The 23806-nt window shown below is 47.5% G+C and overlaps 1 protein-coding gene across 12 annotated transcripts in view; it reads left to right on the forward strand.

Annotated features, from left to right (window-relative positions):
- LOC133349164 (protein 4.1-like) overlaps nucleotides 1-23806 on the forward strand; it is a 123346-nt gene that overhangs the window by 35617 nt on the left and 63923 nt on the right. For all 12 annotated transcript variants that reach the window (XM_061562421.1, XM_061562420.1, XM_061562416.1 and 9 more), the window contains 2 exons: nucleotides 17690-17893; nucleotides 18651-18854. In XM_061562421.1, the coding sequence (XP_061418405.1) occupies nucleotides 17708-17893; nucleotides 18651-18854 (390 nt within the window). In that variant the 5' untranslated portion in view covers nucleotides 17690-17707. The remainder of the gene's footprint in view (nucleotides 1-17689; nucleotides 17894-18650; nucleotides 18855-23806) is intronic.

Here is a 23806-nt window from a genome sequence, read left to right on the forward strand (position 1 = left end):
CATGGGGAGATTCAAAGCTGCGAGCGAATGTAGCAGTAAATGGGAAATAAGGGCGGCCGTGTGTGTGTGTGCGCGCGTGCCCAGGTTATTACTTCCGCGTGTGACCGTTTGAACCACTTCAGCTTTGTAGTTCAAACATCGAGCATAAAAAAAAACAGGCTATTGTTAATTACTATTATTATATCCTGATTTGAAGCTTTCGTGACTGCAGGAATTCATACTTTTTGTTTTTTTCCGGTAAAGTCACGTAGATATAAAAATAACTAATAAATCACGACGTTTCGATGGCTTGTGTTTTGCTATCCAAACGTCGTGATTTATTAGTTTTTTTCTATCTACGTGACTTTACCGAAAGAACCACAGATTACTATTATTATAGTTATTGCCGCACTAATTACGGCGTTGTAGAATTGGGACGTTGACTTTCAGTACGGCGGATAATTAAGACGAGAGAGTGGTAAACGCATTTCGAATTGCCTTCGTTAAAATGCCGTTTTAGAGTATAGCGCGTGGCGGAATAATTTTATTATTCTTGAAGCTCTGACTGGGATGTGAAGTATTGTATTTGTGCAATTAGCAGGAAATATTCCTTTAGATTGTAATTGTTCTCAAGCTTTTTTGTGTGGGTCAGGGGGGGGTGAAGCTTAGTTCCACCTTGTAAAAATGTTACGCCGCAACTCCACGTAGGTTATGAAAATTGGACGCATTTTAAATATTTGGGTTGCATTTTTGTAGAGACAATTGTTATCGTCCCTGCACAGCATTCATAGCTTTCACAATGATGCATAGGTGCATTAAAACCCCTTCCTAATGGTAATTTGCGTTGAATTATACACAGGTAACCTCCGAATGCAAACCGTTTTTTAGTTTTTTAACCCACTTAAACAGATAAAGCAACGAGCAGTTAATGTGTTTTGTCGTCAAATGCATGCAGAATTATCTTCATCACAACCGACTGCATTTTTTGCACGTGACGTTACCGGCGGTCATAGCCCATTCTGAGCCTTTTGGGATTGTCAACTCTTGAGGGCGCCGCACTCGCCGACTGCTCCTGCCCTAGTCGCCTCCCGCAACCCTCCATTGCACTGGTTTTTAATCTGGTGTGCACGCACCCTCTGGGGGTGCGAGATGCCCCTTCTGGGGGCTGCGAGACATGGCCAGATTTTTTTTTTAGAAGCTAAATCATCGAAAACACAAATTAAACACGGGCACGTAGTTACAACTACATTATAATTTTTTTTTTTAAAAGACTGAGAACCTAAGAGAGGGGGGCGGGGGTGCCAGGCTGCAGCAAAGGTTAAGAACCACTGCTCCAAGCCAAAACAGAAACGCCGCTCGACAGTGGGGAATGCCATGGCAGCTTGTCGGGTGGTCCCAGCGACACAAGTGAGCGTTTTAATTATTTCGTATTTAAAATGACAATCGCGAGGCGTTTTGAAGCAAACAGCGCGCGTGCCGTGCCGTGCCAAAGTTCCGTCATCGTTTTTTTCGGTGGTCTTTTATGATTGTGCTGCGTGACAGTGGCGAGTTGGCGAGTTGGCGAGTTGCGGTGCAGAGGTCAGCACACCAGAACTCGGCCTGGGCCCCACACTTCACCCTTCTGCACTGACCAATGTGACAAAGTACGTCTAAATTTCGATTTAAAGCTTTCGTGACTGCAGGGATTCATCTTCTTGGTTCTTTCGGTAAAGTCACGTAGAATGGAAATAATAAAATAATAAAAATGTAACATAATAAAATAATTCTCACGCCGTCTGTCTTTCCGACAGACCTGTTCTTCACCTGAGGACGGCTGCTTGCATTGTGGCCGAAACGTCGTGAGGATTATTTTATTATGTTTTATTTTTTATTATTTTAGTATTTCCCTTCTACGTGACTTTACCAAAAGAACCAAGAAGATGAATCCCTGCAGTCACGAAAGCTTTAAATCGAAATATAGTTTAGGTTAGTTTGTGTTGCATGGCCACGGCCGCGTGCAGTGCAAACCTCGTAGTCCACACGGTGTGTGGAGTGACTTATCCAGCGGTCGATTGACTATATTTGACTCTTTAGATAATGAAAGGCAATGTACGAACACGGCAAAATAATAACATTTTCAATCGGTGCATTATTGCCGGCTATTACAGGTGGATCGGCAACATCCACATTCATAAATTAAATGGAACAAAATGATTGATAAATGCATGTAAATTTTTAACGGCGTACTTTAGTGCTAATTAGATGCCAATTGATAATCGTTTTTGGGTTAGGGCGCCTACATATCAAGCCAAACGGTGTCATAGACCATGAAAATCCTATCTACGTGATCTAATCATGAAATAAATTATGATTCATTTCTGATTCATAATTGTTTTTTTGGGTCAAATAAGTATAATATTGACGGTGCAAACCTACATGTTATATTAAACGAATTATTCGGTGACGCTGCTGCGTTGGCACATAAATAATTATGTGATATGCATTTAGGTGCTATGAGGAAGAGCCATTGTAAGAAACGTCGCCTTCTATATCCAGGTACTCCTTTACTTACGAACAAGTTTGGTTACAGAGGTCTGTTCGTAAGTCGATTTGTTCGTAAGTCCAACTTTACTCCTGTCGATCTCAAACGTGTTGTACGGCATGTACAATAAACACGGGAAATGGCTTTAAAAGTTTTATCATCTCCTGTAGATATAGATGCCACTGGTTCTTCACGTTCTGCAGATGTGGATGTCACCTTGTCAATCTATTGCGCGGCAGTTGAACTTATGACTTTCGGTCCGAACAGGCAGACAGGCTTGTTCGTATCTCTGAATCTTTGTGAGTCGAATGTTCATAAGTAGAGGAATCGCTGTATATCTTTCCTTTTAAGGCCACAGTGTTATTGACGAATGTGTTGCGTTTTGCAAATAATAATGGTCGCACAAACCTACGTGTTGCATTTCTAGATGCCGTTTTAACTTATTGCAGAAAATTTGACGAGACTTGGGAAAAAAAATGGTGCTAAACACATTCCTGCGGAGGGAGCTGGTAGGAACGTTGGGTTGCTCTGTCAATGGCCAGGGTCAACGGCGGCGTGGTGTATTCCGCAAATATGCACGACTGTGAGGGCGGGCACAAGCCGGCGTGAGTAGGTTAAACGTTAAGTTTTATAAGGGCACCACGGGGTGACCAGCCCCTCCCCACCCTCCCCACCCAGACCCTTTATACCCTCCCCTCCCCACCCAGCCCCACCCTCCCGACCCAGCCCCTCCCTGCACGACTGACGGACGGACACAATAATCCCCTGTGGGCTGGTGTAACCAGGAGGTTCCTACCAGTAAAACAGTCCAGTGAACTTTGTTCCCTGGCGCTGTATGCAGGGACCACTCCTTGAGCAACAACGGGGCACTGTGGGAGGTGGATGTTGAACCCAAAGTGACAGCATTGGGTGAGCGAAAGTGCAGAGAGGGAGCGGCTGAGATGTTGAACTACCTCGCATGGTATACAGGAGGTACATGAGTTCGAGCCGACCCTGACGCCTGCATGTCTGGATTTTGCACGTTCTCCCCGTGATCTTGTGGATTATTGGTTGGGACCTCTGGGTTTCCCCCCGCACATTTAGAAAAGTGCGTTTTGGGAGTATTAAGCTACCATAAATGCCCACGTGATAAGCCGATTCGTTGAGCTGTCGTTTGTGGCCAGGTCGCTTCTAAAAAGGAGCTGAAAAGCTCGGTGGGCCTTACCTGGTAAAATAAAAATAGTTAATAGTTAAATGGTTAGAAGAGACTGCTCAGGATTGCTTGTAGAGGGAGAGGCTGAAGCAGCGAGCATCGCCTATGGCCCATTGGCGTGGCCTCCTTTTTGCCTTGATGAATTGATGAGTTAATGATGCCGATTAATCGTTTACCCGGGGACCCCTTTGTTAAATAGCAGCCGTCACCACATCCTGCCTCATGAAGGCCAACAACCCTCCCTACAAGCCACAGTGAGCGTGACATGGCTGATGACGTCTGCAATGTTTACCGTTTAATGCATTGTTTTCTTCTAAATTAATTTTCATTATTACAGTAGAGCTGAGAAAGTCAGATGGACTGCACTGTTCACAGTGGAGGTCGATTTTAATTGTGGTTCGGCGTGTTTGGTTGAAGATAGATTGTGATGAAAATTCCACGTCTTTTTTTGTCAAACGCAATTTAAATATATAGTTTTGTAATTCATCAGAATTCTGGTCAGTGGCGTAGGTTTCAGTGATTATTTTTTATAATTGGCAAGACAAAAAGAAACGGGACTGTGATGGGCTTTTAAGGTGAAACATAATAATTGTCAATGATATAGAGAGGTCGGTTTGAGAACAAGCACATTCAATTTTCAAAATTTAACAAAAATAGCAAAAAAATGTATGATTTTTATTTATTTATTAAAAGCGGGATTCTTGCATGGCGTGTTGGTTAGCACAGGGGTCGGCGACTTGCGACTTTTTAAGGACTGCCTCGTGACATTGTTCAAGGGCCACAGTCTCGTAGTCACCGCGTGCATTGGGGCTCTTAAAATATTGAGTTGTTTACCGGATTCAAAAAAAAAATGTCTGCTCTTGTTATTTCGGTTACCAACCCCCAGGGTTGGCACAACGCGCCCTAAAACCAGAGGTCGCCGGTTCAACTCCGTCACCAGGCGCAGCAGTTTTAAGTTTCTTAAATCCCGCCCCCCGCTTCTCTACCTCAAGCGGTATAAATGGATACTTCATAAATTTCGATTTAAAGCTTTCGTGACTGCAGGGATTCATCTTCTTGGTTCTTTCGGGAAAGTCACATAGAAGGGAAATAATAAAATAATAAAAATAAAACATAATAAAATAATTCTCACGACGTTTCGGCTTGCGTTGTGGCCGAAACGTCGTGAGAATTATTTTATTTTTATTTTATTATTTCCCTTCTACGTGACTTTACCGAAAGAACCAAGAAGATGGATACTTCATGGTTAGTCTATCGGCTGGCCACGTGCGGTTGGGGTGAAATTTGGGTAATCCTCCTCTGCCAAGACATCCGGACCGCGTGACAGAGCGAGTCAAATAACGTCTAGAAGAGGGGGGGGGGGTCTCTGTTCGAACTCCCTTTGGCCATTTTGCCAACAGTGGCGTGAGCAAGCAATTGCAGGGTTGCGCCTTTACCTTACACTTTTTTCACCCACGAGGACTGCCGCTATAAATTATGGAAGCTGTCAAAAAAAACGGCCATCCATCCGAAGAATCGTTTGTGTTTTTTTTAGAAGATTTTTTTTTTTTCCCCGCGGAGCATGGCTCCGGGTCTGGGTTTGATCTACTCGTGTGAATGGTGATGTCGAGTGAACTTTCCGCTCCTAGGCCCCCACCCGGCAGATGACATCTCGGATCCGTTTGAAAATAAAGGTTTGTCGAAAGGCGCAGCACTCGACATCAGCTCTTCAGAACCGTTTCTTTCACTCTTAATGTAGCAACAGCTCTATGGTTGCCAACCAAGCCATTTGAACGGCACAACCATTTGCAGTAACACACCAATAACGGGCAAACAATCTATCCGGTGGCTGCCTGCCTAAATTTCCTGGCTGCTTCATGCAGGAGCCTGGGCAGTGGGGGCGGGGGGGGGGGAAATTGTAACCCTCGTGAATTCCAATGATACCACCACCTCCTACTTCCGCTCCAAGCCGCGGCGCTATCGGACTTGGAAATTTATCGCCGCTCCTTCATCGACGTCGTCGTTGTTGCTGGGTCAGAATCCAGGATCTCCCTGGCAGACAGCGTTGTGTGGGTGGCACCCTCACCACGAGGGCCGCGGCAGTCCAAGGGGATGGGCAGTAAAGACTGAAACCCCAGCGATGGCCACATCCCAAATAATAATAAAAACATATTCTTAGGTTTTTTTCGGTAAAGTCACGTAGGTAAAAAATTGAAATTAATAAAAGTAAAATAAAAATAAAATAAAAATCACGACGTTTACTTTTATTAATGAAATTTTTTTACCTACACGACTTTACCGAAAAAACCTAAGAATATGAATCCTTGCAGTCACGAAAGCTTCAAATCTAGAAATAATAAAAACACCACCGTGTCGGTTTTTCGCGTCCATGCAGCGCAGCTTTCCGACGTGGCTTCGGGTCGTGCCGCGCATTCGGCGTTAACATCCGATGTTTCGCTCCCCCCCCCTCGGATGGGAGCTTCTTGATGAACTGAACGACCCACAGCACGCTGCGCGATACGTCGGGGCCGCGTGCTGACCAACACGCGGCACAACCCGTAAGCACGCCGGTGCTGCTGTCGCAGTGAATTGTTTGCAATCAAATTTATTCTGGAAGGTGATTTCATGGTATTGTATTGTCATGTTTGTTTACCCATTAAAGCCTCACTGAGTCTCAAGACTCTTTTTCTGGAGGGTCCTGCCAAGTGTCTGCAGTGGGAGGCACTTTGTATAATCCAAATTGAGTAATTTACAGGTGTTTTTTCAGCATTTGGGATGATTTTTGGCAAATATCAGTGACATCGCATTGACTTTTTTGTTTGTTTGGGGACAATGAGAGGAAATCGGAGAACTCGGAGAAAAACACCACGCAGAACGGTGGGGAAATTGTACAACCGCCACACAGAAAGGCGTCAACGTCAGAAATCGAAGCCAGACCCTTTTTGTTGCTGTGAGGCAACAGGTATTACCACTGGGCCATCAGTTGTGTGGACTCCAAGAGATGGCGTAACTTGGCGCGACATGAGATTAAACCCTGGCTTTGGGATACTGCCAAGGAGAAACTGTCTTTTAGGGAAACTTGCTTTCGCGATACGGAGTTTGGATGGTTCGACGCAAAGTTAATTACTATTATTAGTTAGGGCAGGGGTCGGCAACCTACGGCTCCGGAGCCGCATGCGGCTCTTTACGGGCTGCTTCTTGACGATGAGTACGTATGTACAGTATGTACTCAGATGCATTGCGGCTCTTGAAATACTGAATTTTGTACCGAATTGGAAAGAAATGGCTCTTCTTGTTATTTTGGTTGCCGACCCCTGAGTTAGGGGTTTAATGAAGTGTTGTTTAATCAATTGAAACAGATTAATGAGATCATATTAATATCTGCATCGAATCGCCACGTGTGTAGGAATCGGTTATGTTCAATTTGGACTAGGTATGTAGTGGATTCATGCGAGCCTTGCAGCCACTAGAGGCCACTAAGTTATCCACTGTAGAAAAAAAAAGGAATAGCTTTTTAAATTAAATCTTGGTATAGAATTGTGACAAGGACGGGGGTGAAAAGTGCCACCTTTAATTGTTATTAAAAATGTGTTTAATCGCAGTGCACAATACAGATTAAGCTTCGCCATTGGTAACATTGGCAGAGTTTAGTCGGTAAAGCTTCACAGTGAATGTTTGTGTTTACACAAACATTGATGGAAGCATCTTCTTGGTTCTTTCGGTAAAGTCACGTAGAAGGGAAATAAAAAAATTAAAAAAATTAAACATAATGAAATAAGTCTCACGACGTTTCGGCCACAATGCAAGCAGCCGTCCTGTGGCCGAAACGTCGTGAGAATTATTTTATTATGTTTTATTTTTATTATTTTACTATGTTATTACTTTATTATTTCCCTTCTACGTGACTTTACCGAAAGAACCAAGAAGATGAATCCCTGCAGTCACGAAAGCTTTCAATCGAAATTGATGGAAGCATTTTTACGTATCCAAGCATGAGCCCAATGCATCGATTTCCTGCAGAGGTATTCCAGCCATTTCACCGTGAACACCGTTATATAGTACCGCATGCCCTCTTGTTTATATTCTTTCCCAGCAAGGAAATTTACGGGTCTGTTTTGAAGGCCGTTGATTATGAATCTAGTTACGACGCCGTTTTACACGTGTGTGCCGTACAGTGCGCATGTTTGTGTAATCCTTTATGCCGAAGAAACCGTGGCACGGGTGGGAATGATCGCATTATAATATCGGCAGAGATTTTTTTTTGCTCAATTAGGAGCCAAGAGCTGATTGATTACTGCTACACGGGTTAAATTGGTCCTTTGTGCACACGTCTCTTGCCAGGGGAACGCCGGCAGAATACTGATATTGCCCTCTCAATGGCAGGAAATCACTTCTGTAGACAGATCGTGCTCTTTAATTTGCAAAGGACGAACGCACTTTCTCTTGGAAAATAATAACATCCGAACCATTTAAAAAAAAATTAAATGTTCCCCAGCATTGTTTATTTTAAAGCGATATTTACATGCGGCATGCTGTATTTGTTTTTTTGTCAAATATATGCGTTAGATGCAAATGAGTGTATCGCTTTAAAGTCTCGCTACATTGCCAAGGATGAGCTTCGGATTTCAATGTTTCAGATGTTTTATTTAGACCTTTTAGGACATTTTATTTTTATTTTTGTTGGGATGTCCAGACTTTTGGATGATTTCCGTTATTTGCTGCTGCCGCCTTCTAAATTGTCTTGCGATCGCGATGTAGGGTTGGCTACGGTACGGGTGCGTAATAATTTCAAAATACAGGCATTACCTAACCCAGTGCCATGTGACACCATCTGGAGGAGAAGCGCAAAAGTGAGAGCATTTTGGTAACTTCTCTTTTTCTTCTTGGTTCTTTCGGTAAAGTCAGGTAGAAGGGAAGTAATAAAATAATAAAAATAGATAATAATAATAAAATAATTCTCACGACGTTTCGGCCACAACGCAAGCAGCCGTCCTCTTCACCTGAGGACGGCTGCTTGCGTTGTGGCCGAAACGTCGTGAGAATTATTTTATTATGTTTTATTTTAATTATTTTATTACTTCCCTTCTACGTGGCTTTACCGAAAGAACCAAGAAGATGAATCCCTGCAGTCACGAAAGCTTTAAATCGAAACTTCTCTTTTGTCTTTCGTATCACCCTGAAAAATATTTGTTTTGGATCTCAATTTTTTTTTTAGACGTCATTTTCCGGATGTAATCCGTAGACATTTTTTAAAGCACATCCTTCATAGATTCATCGTGCATACATATTTGCACTGCTCTGGGCGATCCGTTTTTTTGTAAATCGAGTGCGAATTGTTCCTGTGCACGGTGCTTTTTAATATTTCGACGAAAGGCACTTTTTACATTTAGATTATATCACTATCTTTTACGTGTAGTGTGACTATGTTTACGATGGGAAATCTATTTTCAGGCACAATACAGGATACTACTGCTGTGTAGGTTTCCACAGTGGTACTGGATATACAGCAGCTCCCCTATGTTTATATGGATTGCGTGAATTCAGTTATCTGAAAAAGCTCCGCACACGTGGTGTCAAACGTCAGACACCATGCCGACGAATGCCCAGTACAAGCCCATAACACGCCGGAGAGCCACAACATGCTTCAACAATTTTGGACTTTGTGGTATTTTGACGTTTCATCGTAAGGGTGTGGGGTGACTAGTGCCTGATTGAGTTGTTGAGGCATGGAATACGAAACAGAAAACGTATGCTATAGGACCGCCGATTCAAATTAAACTGAGGCACAGATAATGAATGATTTAATTTGAATCGTAATTACCATAATTCGTAGGCGTCGGCATAAATCAAATTCAATATGCTCGTATAGTTCGCCATACGCCGTTGCACATTTTAATTCAAATTTTCCACGAAAAAATTAATCCCTGTGGGCACTTGCTCAATTGATCGCTTGCTGTGTTTGCAGCGAATGCGGTGCTTTGTGAGATAGAGAAAGGTCCACCTCCCGGTCCCGTGGAATTCACGCTCAGCAGTGGAGACATTCGTGACCCAAGTCCCGCAAGGGGTCGTGGTTAAATGTCAACGGACTCGCATCGCTCCTGGCCCACAGAAAAGGAAAATATATAGCCCCGGCAGGGATTTGTAAACAGAATTTATTGTTCAGAAATGCCACAGATTCAATGCTGTGCCGCTTTCAGAAAGGGCACTGGAAAGATAGAGTGTTGGGAAAAAATTGGCATCATTTAAATTAGCTTATCCCTTGTAAAGTACAAATGCTCAGTGAAATGGGCTATTTTGCCGAATGCATAATTTATGGAGCACTTTGGACTATTCAACACTTTTACGTGCTGAGAAAATGTATAATGGTATTGAAAAAAATCATAACTTGGATGTTATTACGTCTGAGTTTAAATCATTATTATTTTGTCAGCCTTACAATGTTTTCTAGGTATAGGGAGACAAGCATCCATCTTACAGAAACTAATTTAGGCGCGAAATGCCGGCAAGAAAGATTAACGCTGCCTAAGCATACATATATTGCTCCTTGGTGTGCCTTAAGTATTTGGATTCGTTTGACTTCGAGGGCTTGACATTGCACGCGCAATAATGAAAAGCAAACGTGCGGGCGAATCGCGAATTCACGCTGAAATTTCAGTCTGGAAATATGAATGGACTCCCGGCTGCCGTGGCGTGCACGCCAGGCTGGAGGGATGGCAATCAAAACACGCTAAACGGACTGATTAAGATAGAATATTATGTCAAGCCCACGCTAGTCTCTGAGAAGCGCCGGGCGGCGAAACGCGAGAGCCGGGAGCTCTTCATCAATCCGGATGGCTCTTGCACGTGTGCTCGGAGGGTTTGTCCGGTGATTAATATTGATTGCGGAAAGACTGCTGCTGCCGCGTTTGAAAGTGAGGCTGTAATAGGTGGGGTGGGGGGCATCTTGGAGGAAGTGATCAGCGGCGTTTGTGATTAAGAGTGTTTGTTGTTGTTTGTGGGCAGAGGGACCTCCCGCAAGCTACTCCGTCCCGGGTGTGTTGATAATGACATTGATTAAGAATGCGAAGTTACTCAAATGTGTCTTTATATACTTATTTTATTGCGATGTTTGTCACGGATGTTCATGAATTTAGATTTCCTCAAAGCCACCTTTGACACCCGGAGTTTTTAAACTTGCAAGCCTGCCTTGAGGGTGTTGATTACTTTACATATAGGGACATGCATAATAAGTTTACACTGATTAAGAATGCTACGTTCAACATCATTATCGTCCGTCGTCTATCCACTGCTGAACGAAGGTCACCCCTGAGCCTCCGCTGTGCTTTCAAGATCACACGATGCAATAATCCACAAAGCGCTGAAAGTCACTTGGCTTATTTTATTCGAACGGTGTCGGGACCAGATACGTTAACACCAGCACACTGGTTTGTTGTCCTGGCCCGTGGATTCCCGTGTGCGCACCCGGCGTTGTCACAGCGAGCGTACAAGCGGGCGCTAATTTCAGGACTTCTCATTGTGCGAAACTTCACGCGGTTCGGGCTATTTATGGGCAGGTAGTTGGAACGAAGCCACGCTGCAGCTCTTTTCGAAAACAAAACCCGGCCTCCTTTTGGCTTTTTTGGGGGGGGGCAGCACGTCGTCTATTGGAACCAAAAGTCCCTGGTCCATTTGCACAAAAAAATGGAATACTTGGAAAAATTTCCTCCCAGCTATTTCCCCACCTCCCCTCCCCGTCAAAGGCACCCCACACTGATTCTCGGCCAGATACAAGCATTGCTGTGGAGACTCAAGGAAAAAGAGACTTTAACGTTTTGAGCTCAACACGTGGCGTATTTTCTGCTACCCCTTCAGATTACATTTTCTATTGCGGAGAGGGGGTGGGGGGCGGCAGGAGCGGCGGTTGGGTGGCGTTGGTGCGTTTCGGAGCAGTCGTCCGCGGCTAGGAAATCGCACAGTGCGAGCAGTTCCACAGAGCACACAGCCTCAGGTGGCCGCCGACGATGCCATGATGCCATGTGCAGCGCCAGTCGGCAGCAAAGATGGGGTCCAAGGTATTTGTTCATGTAGTCGTTTTTACATCTTTTGTTTGCAGTTTGCCGAAGTTTTTTTTTCTATTTTCAAGCATGATTGGTCGAAGGGTTTAAAATTTTCATTAAAAATGCCCGGCTACGAAAAAAATATAATGGGGTTTTTTCAGGCGGTATTCTGCGTCAGCGTTCGTGCTGGGGCGAAATGAATGCTTTGTGACAATGTAAAAAAAAAAGTACCTTTTTTAGGAGGAATTTCAAAATGAGTTAGGCGTAATTGTTGTTATTTTTGGCCTCCTGTCATTACTCGCCCAGACGGCTTGCAGAGAGGTATGTTCGGTGGTGATATCCGTGTGTTACATCGCAGGATCAAGGTGGTTGCTTGGGGAGATCTTTATCCAGCAGTGGATTGGCCACGACTGATGAAATATCTAAGGGATTCAGAATATCCCGTTGGGCACCACCAGGATTTTTTTTTATTAACAAAAACACATTACTTTTAACAATTGAAAAACAAATCCAGAGAGCGTGATTTGCGCGTTGTAATTTACCTGTCGTGCAAAGTTTTAAAAATGAGTTATTCTCGGGGGTTTGTGTTATTATTTTTTTGCCGCCACTCTTTTTTGACCTGCACAGCCAAGTGATTTCATTTCTGCCATAACACATTAATGCATCACTGCAGCCTCTGTTATGTTGGACTCGCTCGCGCGACGATGTAGGGCCATGATTGCATTTGTATGCAAAATGTGTCGGTGGTGGTGGGGGGGTTAACAGATTGAGCCCTGGGTAAACACCGCTCATGAAACTTTAGGCGGGCACCCCTTTTTGCTACGAGGCTGGCCGAGCAGATAATCCGTCGCAAGCTTAACACGTGATTGTTATTTAACTCGGAGCGCACATGCACATACGCGGCAGCAGCGGCGGCAATATTTCACATTCGTTCTGCAATGCTTTTTTATACGTGACTGCGCTGTTCTAAATTACCTAAAATATGTTTTTTTTTCTTTCTACGAATAACTATAAACACGATTTTGTAATCATCGGTCATGTTCGAGCCACTGCCGGCTGAAGGCCAACAATGTCAGATGTGTCCGGGAATACAAACTCGGATCAAACGGTTCACAATGGAGTGCACTCACCGTTGCACCACTGCTATCGATACATTGCATGTAACGCTCCAATTTTGCCAAAACGTTTCACTTCGGGCCTCTATGAATTTAATGATAAAACTGAAACGGATTGAATATTTTATTGATGTATTCTTACTGATGTGGGGGGAGGGGGTGGTGGGATTGGTGAATTCCCAGGTGCAGCTTCTGGTTGTGGTAGCGATGAGCGAACGAACATTCTGTCCCCTCTCTTCACTACGGACTCGGCAGCGCGCACGCAACGCAGATGTTCAATCGGTCGCTGTGCTCACTCTTGCCGGATGGGCGAAACCTTTGAGCGACGCCGTCCCTTTTGAAATGGAGACCTCGCGCCCGCACAAAGGAGGGGACATTAATACGGGCGTTTGTTTCAAAATGGCTCGTGGCAGACGGGTGGGTGTCGGCGCTGACGGTTAATGTCGTTTGTCAACTTGTCATTGTTTTGCGGAGTAAACGCTCGCTGTGGGTTCATGTGGCCCCAAGATCCTCTGGTGGCCCCCCGCTACCGATCTTGGGTCGGTGCTCGCACGAGCAAAGCCGGGAGCGTCTGCACACGGACACTCGGTCCGAGATCTTGATCATGCCGCAGTGCGATGATTCGCAGCGCTGCCGTTGATACAATGGGGCGAGCTTCTAAAATCCTCAAACACGGCACTTTCTGTCCACCCAGCAGTACAAATGGGCAAATCGATCGGCAGGTCACGTGTGGCGGGGTCAAGTGTGAGTACTGTCACCTCTTCCAAGATGTCCTGCCAGCGTGGACTAGTAGGTCAAATACCGATTAGAGGGGGGCTCCCTTGAGCTTCCTTTGGTAAGAGGCCCTTCCACCAGCAGCTGCATGAGCAAGCAATTGCAGGGCTACACCTCTACCTTTTTTTGTTTCTATCTCCTGCACTGGTCTGACCTCATCACGACAGTCGGAGGGACCGCCTCGACCCCCATCACAATCCAGTTGACCCCATCTCTGCGGGGGTCAATCCCGTAACTGGATAAGTGGGCAGGGTCGGGCACTTTGGGGTCTACAGCTTGGGAGTTTAGGGGTGACAATCTATATCTGCCAGCGGCACGTGGAGGGCACGTGGAGCATCGCTGCGGCGGGTGCAGAGCGCAGAGCGTCGCGGTTCTTCTCCAGGTGACGTTCGTGCCGGGACAGTGGGCCTGGTTTGCGCCGACAAAGCCCCACGTGAGCTGGCGCCGGCTGGCCGGGGTGTTGGGTGGTGGGTGGGGGGGTGGGCGAATGTGGTGGTGGTAGTCCTCACGGCTGTTTTCGTCCGAAGCGACCCCAATCGGTTCGTGCCGAGACGTCGCGCGGGTCGTCAACGGGAGGGAGTCCAGCCTGGACTGGATTTGCCCTCTGTCGTGGGGAGACGGTGGCGCTGCCAATCTGTAGCCCATGAGCAACCAAGAGGGTTTTGTCGGTGCCCTCTGGGATGGCATTTCCACTGCTATGCACCAGGGGCCTTGGGCAGAAATCTTACCGTACATATTGTCTGTTTTGATAGACACACTTGCTGTTTATTTCTCCATCAAAAACTTAATTTTCTGTCAACAGTGTACTCCTGTACCCTTTTTTAACGACATCTTGCTCATGAAAAGCGACCGCAGCAACCTTGCTGTCTTACAAAATAGTATTCTAGAGGTAAACTCTTTCAAACACAAATAATTGTGACCATTTGCCAGCCCGTGCGGCACTGGTAAATCAATTGTTGGAGCAACCTGAGTGATTGGGCCGTGGCTCTGAGAAGTTGTTCAGCGGAAGCCAATGTGGTTGTGACATCGAATTCACATCCCAGCAGCCGTCATCGTGGGCACCATCTGTTCCCGACGCTTAGTGGAGAGTCCCCTGTTGATTTCCCCACGCTTGTTGAGGACTCTTGTCTGCCCCTCGCTCACCGTTTCATCTTACCCACTGCCGCGTTTAACCCCCACCACACCGCCGCCCGCAGCGCTCCTCGTGCTGTTTCTCTCCTCGCGCCACTTCCGCTGTCAAATTCCCTCCCATGGCCTCCTTCGCCATAGTTTGTGTGCACAATAACCTTACTTAGTCGCTCGAAAAGAGATGTATTAACTATACTCTTTGGTTCTTTCGGTAAAGTCACGTAGTTAGAAAAATAAAATAAAAACATATCACGACGTTTCGATCGCAACACAAGCGAGCGATCGTCCTCAGGCGGCAAAAATAATCCAGCAGTCGAACTGCTGAACCAGGAAGAACCTGATATATTATTTTTTATTTTAAATTTCTACTTACGTGACTTTACCGAAAGAAGCAAAAGAGTATGGATTCCTGCAGTCACGAAAGCTTCAAATCAAGGTTAGACGTATTAACTCTTCATCAATCACAACTTCAGTAAAAGTGCAGGTTTTTTTTGCTGGCTATTTGGCCTTTTTTTGGGCCTTTGGGCTGGGTGCTTGGCAACCACGAATTCAAATGATCGTTCTGGTGTTGAAGAAGCTACGGCGACTAATATGCGAAATGTAATTACAAAATACGACGTGCATTTTTTTATTATTAAAATTGGAAAGTAATTCTCTTTGGGGTTTATGTGCACTGCTTTACCATGCACTTAATTTTTGGCTGATAAAAGGAAGAAGATTTATATATTTGTTTTACTTAAGGGGGGTCTAAGATCCTCACAGCTGAAATAATCCCATTGAAGAAAAGTGTGGGCAGTGTGGTCGGTGTGGGGGGAGGGGGGATAAATTAAGAATCTTGAAATCGGTGCGTGATTGGAATATTTTTTATCGTTGACGCCCTTCGTGTGTTGAACGTGGCCCTGTCGTTACGGAGGGATAGCGCCGTCCCAGCCTTCGTGCTTTCTTGTTGCTGCTTAAACGGGGGGGGGGGGGGGGGGGGTGGCGAACACGAATTGAATGTCGATTTAAAGCTTTCGTGACTGCAGGGATTCATCTTCTTGGTTCTTTCGGTAAAGTCACGTAGAACGGAAGTAATAAAATAATAAAAATAAAACATAATTAAATAATTCTCACGACGTTTCGGCCACAACGCAAGCTGCCGTCATCAGGTGAAGACCAGGTCTGTCGGGGAGACAGCGTCAGACGGCTGCTTACGTTGTGGCCGAAACGTCGTGAGAATTATTTTATGATGTTTTATTTTTATTATTTTATTACTTCCCTTTTACGTGACTTTACCGAAAGAACCAAGAAGACGAATTGAATGATTTTTGGATGGGGAAATTCCCTTCGGCTCGTTGGCACGCAGCGAACGCACGTGGGATTGTGCGCCAGACTGGGTGCTACTGGGACGGATTTGACGACCTCTTCCGCTGCGCTTCGACGCGCGTTTCACGTGTCAGCTCCTCGCAATGGTTGCGGGTTCGTTTTTTGTCCTCGCACCAAAAGACTTCAGTCTGAAACTACTGAGTTGAGAACCATTATCCGGACGTGCTAATGGTTGAAAAAAGGACCTCCCCCCCCCCCCCCATGATAGATACAGAAATGTGACCGTGATGCATTCGAGGCTACGGTCATTATTTAGAGCCAATTCAAGTGTTGGTTGGGTCTTGCGTCTTATGCAGAGGGATGTGGTTCCGTTCCAAGTTAAGTTTGGTTGCGTGTGTGTGTGCGTATGTGAGTGCGGAGCGGTAGTGCGGTGGTTAGCGCACGTGGGGAGCGAGAGTGTAGTGGTTAGCACGCTGCGCTGTGGACCCAGCGACCCAAGTTCGATTCCCGCTCACAGCCAGCACCAGTGACGATTATTTACACCGGTCCTGGGCCTCGCCTAGGTCGACTCGGCCTCAAATGAGTACCTCCTGTGGTTTATAAACATCGCTGCTCGGGAGTCAAATGCGGCCAGGCATGGTGTTGCCAACTCCACCCTCTTGTGTACCGTTCCGGCCTTCATAGGTGCTCGCAAACAGTACTTGCCCCAACAGTCTGTTAAGGCTATACGGGGGATATTGGTCTTTGTAAGCGAGTGGGGAGTGAAGGCGCAGTGGTTCATGTGCTGGGCTACGAATCTGGCAGCTTTAGTTCGATTCCCGACCGTGGCTAGCTTCAGTGGCTTCAGAACCTGCACTGGGAATATCGCATGTGTCCACTCGCCCATCAAAGAGTACCAGCTATAGTGCGTACACGTCAGCATTGGAGGGTCAGAGGTGGTGTCCGGGCGTGGTACTGACCTTATCATTCCCTTGTGCCGTGCGCTGACATTAATTAGTTATTTTGTGCACAGCACTTGCCTGAACATTCTGCGTGTAGCGTATAAGGGGGGGGGGGGATCTTTGTCTTTGTGAGGGTGTGCATGATAGTTGGGAATGTGCGGCACTGGCTTACGGATGAGACGTACACTTCTCTCATTTCTCCACGTGTTTGTCTTTGCTGCTCGGTTTTAATTGGAGGCACTTAACCCAAAGCCTATACGGACTATGGAGAGGTCGGAGGGGATTTTAACGTGTGTGTGTGTGTGTGCATGATGGCAGTGGGGAGCGGTGGCGCAATGATTAGCGCACCATGCTACGAACCCGGCGACCCGAGTTCGATTCTCGCTCACGACGGAAAACTGTGACGAATATCTGAATTGATCCTGGGCCTCCCCTAGGTCGATTTGGCCTTAAATGAGTACCTGGTGCACTGTGTAGTAAACATCGCCACTGGAACGACAAAAACGGCCGGGCGTAGTCCTGGCCGCCCCCTCCCCCCCCCCCCTGTGTGCCACGCCGGGCATCATAAGGTGCTGCTCGCTAACAGCACTTACCCTAAAAAGGTCTGTTGAGGCTATACGGGGGATCTTTGCCTCTTGCGTGCGATGGCAGTGGGTGGACGAGGCTTTGACGTTCCCCCCTCTCCCCCCACGTGACGCTCGTGCGCGCGGCTCGCGCAGGTTCGTCGGCGTCAAGTCATGACGACGGAGGACGGGGCTGACTCCGAGCAGCAGAAGAAGCAGCAGCAAGAGGCCAAGCAGCAGGCGCAGCAGCAGCAGCAGGCGGCGGCACAGCAGCAGCAGCAGCAGCCGCTTGTGGAGGACGGGGCGCACGCAGACGCAGACGCAGCCGCAGCCGCCACCACCGCGGTACCGGACGCTGAGGTTTGCCACCCGCGTCCCACTTGCCCCTGCCTCCCGCTGCCCCCACGATGTTGTTTAAATCGATGACGTAAACTCAAAGAACGAACATCTCCTTTTCTTCGTCTGTCGTCGTGATCGTCGTCCCGACCCAGATCGTCGTCAAGTGCGCCGCGCTGGCGAGATGTTGACTACCTCAACTGGTCCACAGGAGGTCGTGGGGTTCGAGCTTGACCCCGACGCCTGCTGTATATTTGGAATTTGCATGTCTCTCTCTCCCCGTGGTCGCCTGGATTTTTTTCCGGGTCCTCCGGTTTTTCCCTCGATATTCATTCAGAATCGTGCATTTAAAGTATTTGGATGCTATAAATTTCCACGTGATAATCCACTTCTTTGAGCTATCACTTGTGGCCAGGTCGCTTCTGAAAAATAGCTGTATAGCTCAGCGAGCGATGTGCAAATTTTACATACATATGGGAGAGAAGAAATCGACAAACAATGCTAACGAGACCGTCGAAATTAAAATGTAAGTTTTTTTAGTTTTTAATTACGCTGTGGCTCTGGAGATACGTGGGGTGGCGAATCATTGCGCGCTCACCAGGACAGTGACGGACTATTTGTCGACAACTCTTTGCTTACGGGCTGCTACAATCTTCTTTATTGCTTTAGCTACGGGGATCGACCGACCACACTCCCGCTATCACGTTGTGCATTGTATCCACCCTCCACGCCTCACCCACTGGTCCCCCTCCGCCCCCCCCCCTCCCCCTAACCCAACCAGGAACTCAAGAAGGGCAAGGCGGCCGAGCACTCGGAAGCCAGGGATAAAAGCGAGCAGCAGTTCCTGTCCGAGGACGAGCAGGCGTCCGAAAAGACGGGCACCCCGAGCAGAACGAGCCGGTCACCCCACAAGGCCCCAAAGCCTAAGGCCATGGCGTTCCGCGTGCTCCTGTTGGATGGCACGGAGTTCGCCAGCGAAGTCGAGGTGAGCGCACCTTCGGGCGGAGGAGAAACGTCGACGATTGACCTGTGACTGCAGGGATTCATCTTCTTGGTTCTTTCGGTAAAGTCACGTGACTTTACCGAAAGAACCAAGAAGATTGACCTGTGCTTTGACCCCCTGGCGCACGCGCGTGTGGGTGTGCTCGCGCCCCGGGGAGCGGTAGTGTAACGGCCAACACCAGTAACGATTATCTGAACCGGTCCTGGGGCCTCCCCTAGGTCGACTCGGCCTCATCGCCACCAGGGAGACAAAGGCGGCCAGGTGTGGTGCTGGCTCACCCGCGCACCCACCCGTGCCGTGCCGGCCTTCACGGGTGTACGTTAACAGCACTTTTTGTTGTTGTTGTCTTTGTGTGTGTGTGTGTGGGTCTGTGCATATGGGCAGGGTCTTTGTCTTTGTGTCACCACCATCTCGTGCGTCATACCAGCGATCATAGGTGCTCGCGAACAGCACTTTCCCCAACCGTCTGTGTAGTCTACATGGGAGATCTTTGCCATCTTGTTTTTGGAGTGGGAGGGATGCAGTAGTGTGGTGGCTTGGGCACTTTGTGTCAAATCCAGCAATCCTGAATTCGATTCCCAGCCTGGGCTATCGGTGATAGTTCTCTGAAGTGGCCTGGGCCTTCCCTAACATCAGCACTGGGGAGACAAAGGCGGCTTGGTGTGGTTCCGGCCACAACACTTCATTGGTGCTTGTTAACAGCACTTGCCCTAACTGCCTTAGGCAGGCCACATGGGGGTGCTGCTAAATCTTTGTCTTTGTGTGTCTCTGTAACGCAGCGATTTGGGGCAGGGGTTTGCGAATTCTCTCGTGGCTTCATGGTCCGCTCGTCTTGGCCTCTGTCTGCGGCACATGGTGGCATTTCAGAATGAATCCCATCGGTTTTACCTGGGCCAACAAGTTTATTTGTCAGCGCTGCTGTCCTATAATTGCTCCGTGTGGTGATGGGGTCCCCCGGTTTTTCCCTCCACGTTTAGAATCAACATCACGCATTTAAGAGTATTTGGCAGCCGTAGATTTCCACACGACGATAAGCCACTTCGTTGAGCTATCATTTGTGAGAGCCAGGTCGCTTCTGAAAAAGAGCTACATAGCTTGGTGTGCCTTACCTGGTAATACAAAATAAAATAAAAAATAAAAATATATTTTATAGTCATTACAAAAATCCAATATTTTTTTGGACTTGTGGTGCAGAGAGGCACGTGAATTCCTTCGCTCCCATCGCGCCCTCCCTCTGCACGTGTGTACGTATCCCGTGGGAGCAGGGTCCGTTTTTAAAAGTAGAATCCAACGGGAAGGATGAATGCACGCACACCCTGCCTCTGGGTAACTGCCCGTGTGAGGGGAAGAATTCGTAATTGTTTGGACAGTTTAATGACGGCTCTTAAAAGTAAACATTGGGCCCTCCTGCCTCGGGCACCCCGGAATCCCCAGATTCGCTTCTCCGTTACGGCGCAACGGAGAATATCAATGCAGTCAGAGCATATTTTGCAGAATGTATGGATTTTGGAGCGGTGGAGTATTTGGTCGCGTGTGAAATTGTAGGTCAAAGAGGACATTGCTTAAAAATAACGGTGCCTTTACAATAACGTCGGTGGAATTTTACTGCTTGTGCATGCTCTTTCCCTGTCAGGACAATAACAAGTCTTGATTGCTCATCAACGCATTATGGAATCCTCAAACCTCTTTGTTTCACATGGTCCGGCTGTTAGGTTGTTTGGACCATCCCTTTTAAGTGTTTTTTTTTTTCATGAGTTGGAGAAAACCACTACGTGATCTAATAATACTTGCACTCTGGATAGGCAGATCCGCTTACCTTCCAGACCCAGAGTCGAATGCAATTGTAAATGTGTTGTTCGCAATTAATTGAAATCACATTGTGACCTGTAATTGCGGCTAATACTGCTTTCCCTGAGTACTACATTCTGTCCTGCCACTCGTTGGCACTTATTTTGCCGTGTAGATCTGTCCGTCTTCTATGTTCATCCGTATGTTGAACTTCTTTCGCACCGTACGGAGCCTACCGTGCTAATTGGAGGTCTTGGTCGCAGCGCGATCCACAAACCCGGCATCCTCGGGCAGCAGGATTGCGGATAACGAGCGCGCAGTGCCCCCGTGTCCAAAGTCAATTGCCCTCTACCAGCACGGAGCGGGCGAAGGTCGCGTTGTACGTGCGTACCTTGAACTTATTTCCCACCGTACGTAGCCAACCGTGCATATCGGAGGTGCGGGGGAAGGACAACAAACTAAACACGAAAAGCAGTTCTAAAGAATTTTCGATTTAAAGCTTTCGTGACTGCAGGGATTCATCTTCTTGGTTCTTTCGGTAAAGTCACGTAGAAGGGAAGTAATAAAATAATAAAAATAAAACATAATAAAATAATTCTCACGACGTTTCGGCCACCGGAAGCCAATGCAGCTCTCTCGACAGATCTGTTCTCCACCTGAGGACGGCTGCTTGCATTGTGGCCGAAACGTCGTGAGAATTATTTTATTATGTTTTATTTTTATTGTTTTATTATTTTCCTTCTAAGTGACTTTACCGAAAGAACCAAGAAGACAGTTCTAAAGAAGTTAGTTTTCAATCTAGATTTAAAAGTGTGTGCCTCCCAGTGGCTTTCTAATATCGGAAGGAAGAGCGTTCCAGACGGCCGCAGAAGCGCATCTGAAAGCGCACACGATGCGATGACGGTTAGCCAAAATCCGCTGCTGCGCGGAGCATGACCGGAGATCACGTGATGGTTTACGTTCCTCGACGAGATCATGAAGGTTCATTTGCGGCAAGCACTTTGTGTGCAATGCAGCTCGTCGAGCACCGGACAGACACAGTCGGATCTTGCGTTTGTGGCGGCTTAGGGCGGCGATGGTGGCCGACGTTTGCCGCTGGTGCTCTCGGGGCAGGCATGGGCCGTGAGACGGATCGCCATTCCCTCCTACGCGCAACGCCGGTGGCTGTGCTATGGCCACGCTCGCGCCGTCGCTTCCTCCTCCTCCTCCCTAATTGTGTTTGTGTGTTATTTTTATCAGATGGAGAAAATTGTTGACATTCATGGGGCCGCATGCGGGAGTTTGCCGGATGGTGACTAATGGCGTAGTTGTCTTTTCGGTGCAATTTAATTTGCTCGAAACGGAAAATAAAGCCATTCGTCTGAAGGGCATTGTCGTAAAAACGTGGCAGCGAGAAAGAAAAATACGGACCTGCCGGCGCCGCAACACCTATTCCTAAACTTTAATGAGCGCCGTTAATCTGACGAACGAACCGAGCATCGAAGTAATTTTAGATTGCGTAATTGTTTTTGTAACTTTGGCCCTTTTTAGCAATTATCGTTTAGGGCTGTTAGTGTTAAGGAGCGAGGGCACGGATGATTTTTAAACATTGCATTTTAATAAGTTGAAGCGGCTGATGGACCCCTTGTTGGCCTTAGCGACATCATCCTTCGTGTGTCTATTTCAAAAAACGCTTTAAACTATTTTGGTTCTTGTTTTTTTCCTCCTTTATTTGAAATATTGTTTCTTGTCAGTCTAACAAAAATGCACAGACGCATCAGAGTACACAAAGCGATACATTATCTAAGTCTAATCACGGTTGTTTTTATCTTTCAATATCGCTATCACTTTCATTTATAGAACGTATACATTCCTGTCATCTGTCACTGTTATCTGCCTCATCTGCTGCATCGCACCGCTACCCAATCATTTATCTCGTCCGTTTCATCTGAAAGCAACGGATTAAACCTCGACGCAATTCCACCGCGCGGAGGAACGCGGCGGTTCACCGAGCGGGGTGGGGGGGGTTCGCTGTGCGAGGAAGAAGCACGCAAAACCACGGGCGACGAGCAGACCGACGCTTTTTTTCACGCCTCCCCCCTTCCCCGTGAGATTTCAGGTCAAACGGTGCGGGCGGTGCGCCCAGTCGGGGAACGTGATGTTCGTTCAAGACCCATGGCAAACGTTGCCTCTCCCAAGGAGCGATGTTTTGCTTGTCCATCTCTCCGCGGCTGTTGCCGACGACTGTTCTGTCGTCCGTGCTGCGTGCAACCGCCAACACTCCGTTCTGCTTCGTTCTCTCACACTGCTCCCCCATCGTCTCTTCTTCACCCAAGCTCCTAAAACCTTGCTCGATTGAAGAAAAGTTGAAACTCTCATCCGTGATTATACGATTGTTAGCGCTGCTGCGCTATGAACCCAATGAACCCCAGCTCGATTCCCTGCCACGGCTAATATCGGCGGTGAGTGATGTCACAACCAGTCTGGCCCCCTCCCCCTGCCTTCACTGACCCACAATGCCCAGCGTGGTGAAGTACGATCAAAATCCCCTGCGACCCACGTCACGTGGGGAGACCTTCATCCACTGGCCGATTGAGAATCGCTGGAATTGATCTATTCGATTGAATCCATGATAATGTTTGACACTGGCTGCTTGACATTTTGAGCCGATTTGGGCCTTTTGGGCCCTGTTGCTCGGCAACTGTGGAACTAAGCGTGCCACGGCGCCCCCCACTTGTTGCTCGAGTGCGCGAGCAGCCTGCCGCGTGACCTCGCGTGCTCACGACGGGATCGGCCGCCCGCTCTCGTCCGTCAAGAGTGCGGGCCGCAGCTGCCGCCGCCGCCACCACCGACCTGGTTTTGCCGAATGGGTTTAACGCTCGCCAGCACGGGCGCTGCACAGGGCTGTCGGCTAAAAACCCGGGGCTATGCGATCCACCAGACCGGGGTGCTTCCCCCCCCCCCCGCCTTCCCTGCTCCACCATCTGCGTCTCAGCAGCACCATGGGTTGGGTTGCAGGTCACATCTGTTTGTCCGGCGCTCGCAGCAGTGGCGCTAAGCACCTCCGATTAGCGCGGTTGGCTACGTTACGGTGCGAAGGAAGTTCCAAACGAGCGGGGGCGCAGACGCCGTAGATGTTGTGGGTGTCCGGTTACCCCCAACGTTTT

Source organism: Lethenteron reissneri, chromosome 29, assembly GCF_015708825.2.
Source record: "Lethenteron reissneri isolate LAM-NWPU_2019-01 chromosome 29, ASM1570882v1, whole genome shotgun sequence".
Lineage (NCBI taxonomy): Eukaryota > Metazoa > Chordata > Hyperoartia > Petromyzontiformes > Petromyzontidae > Lethenteron > Lethenteron reissneri.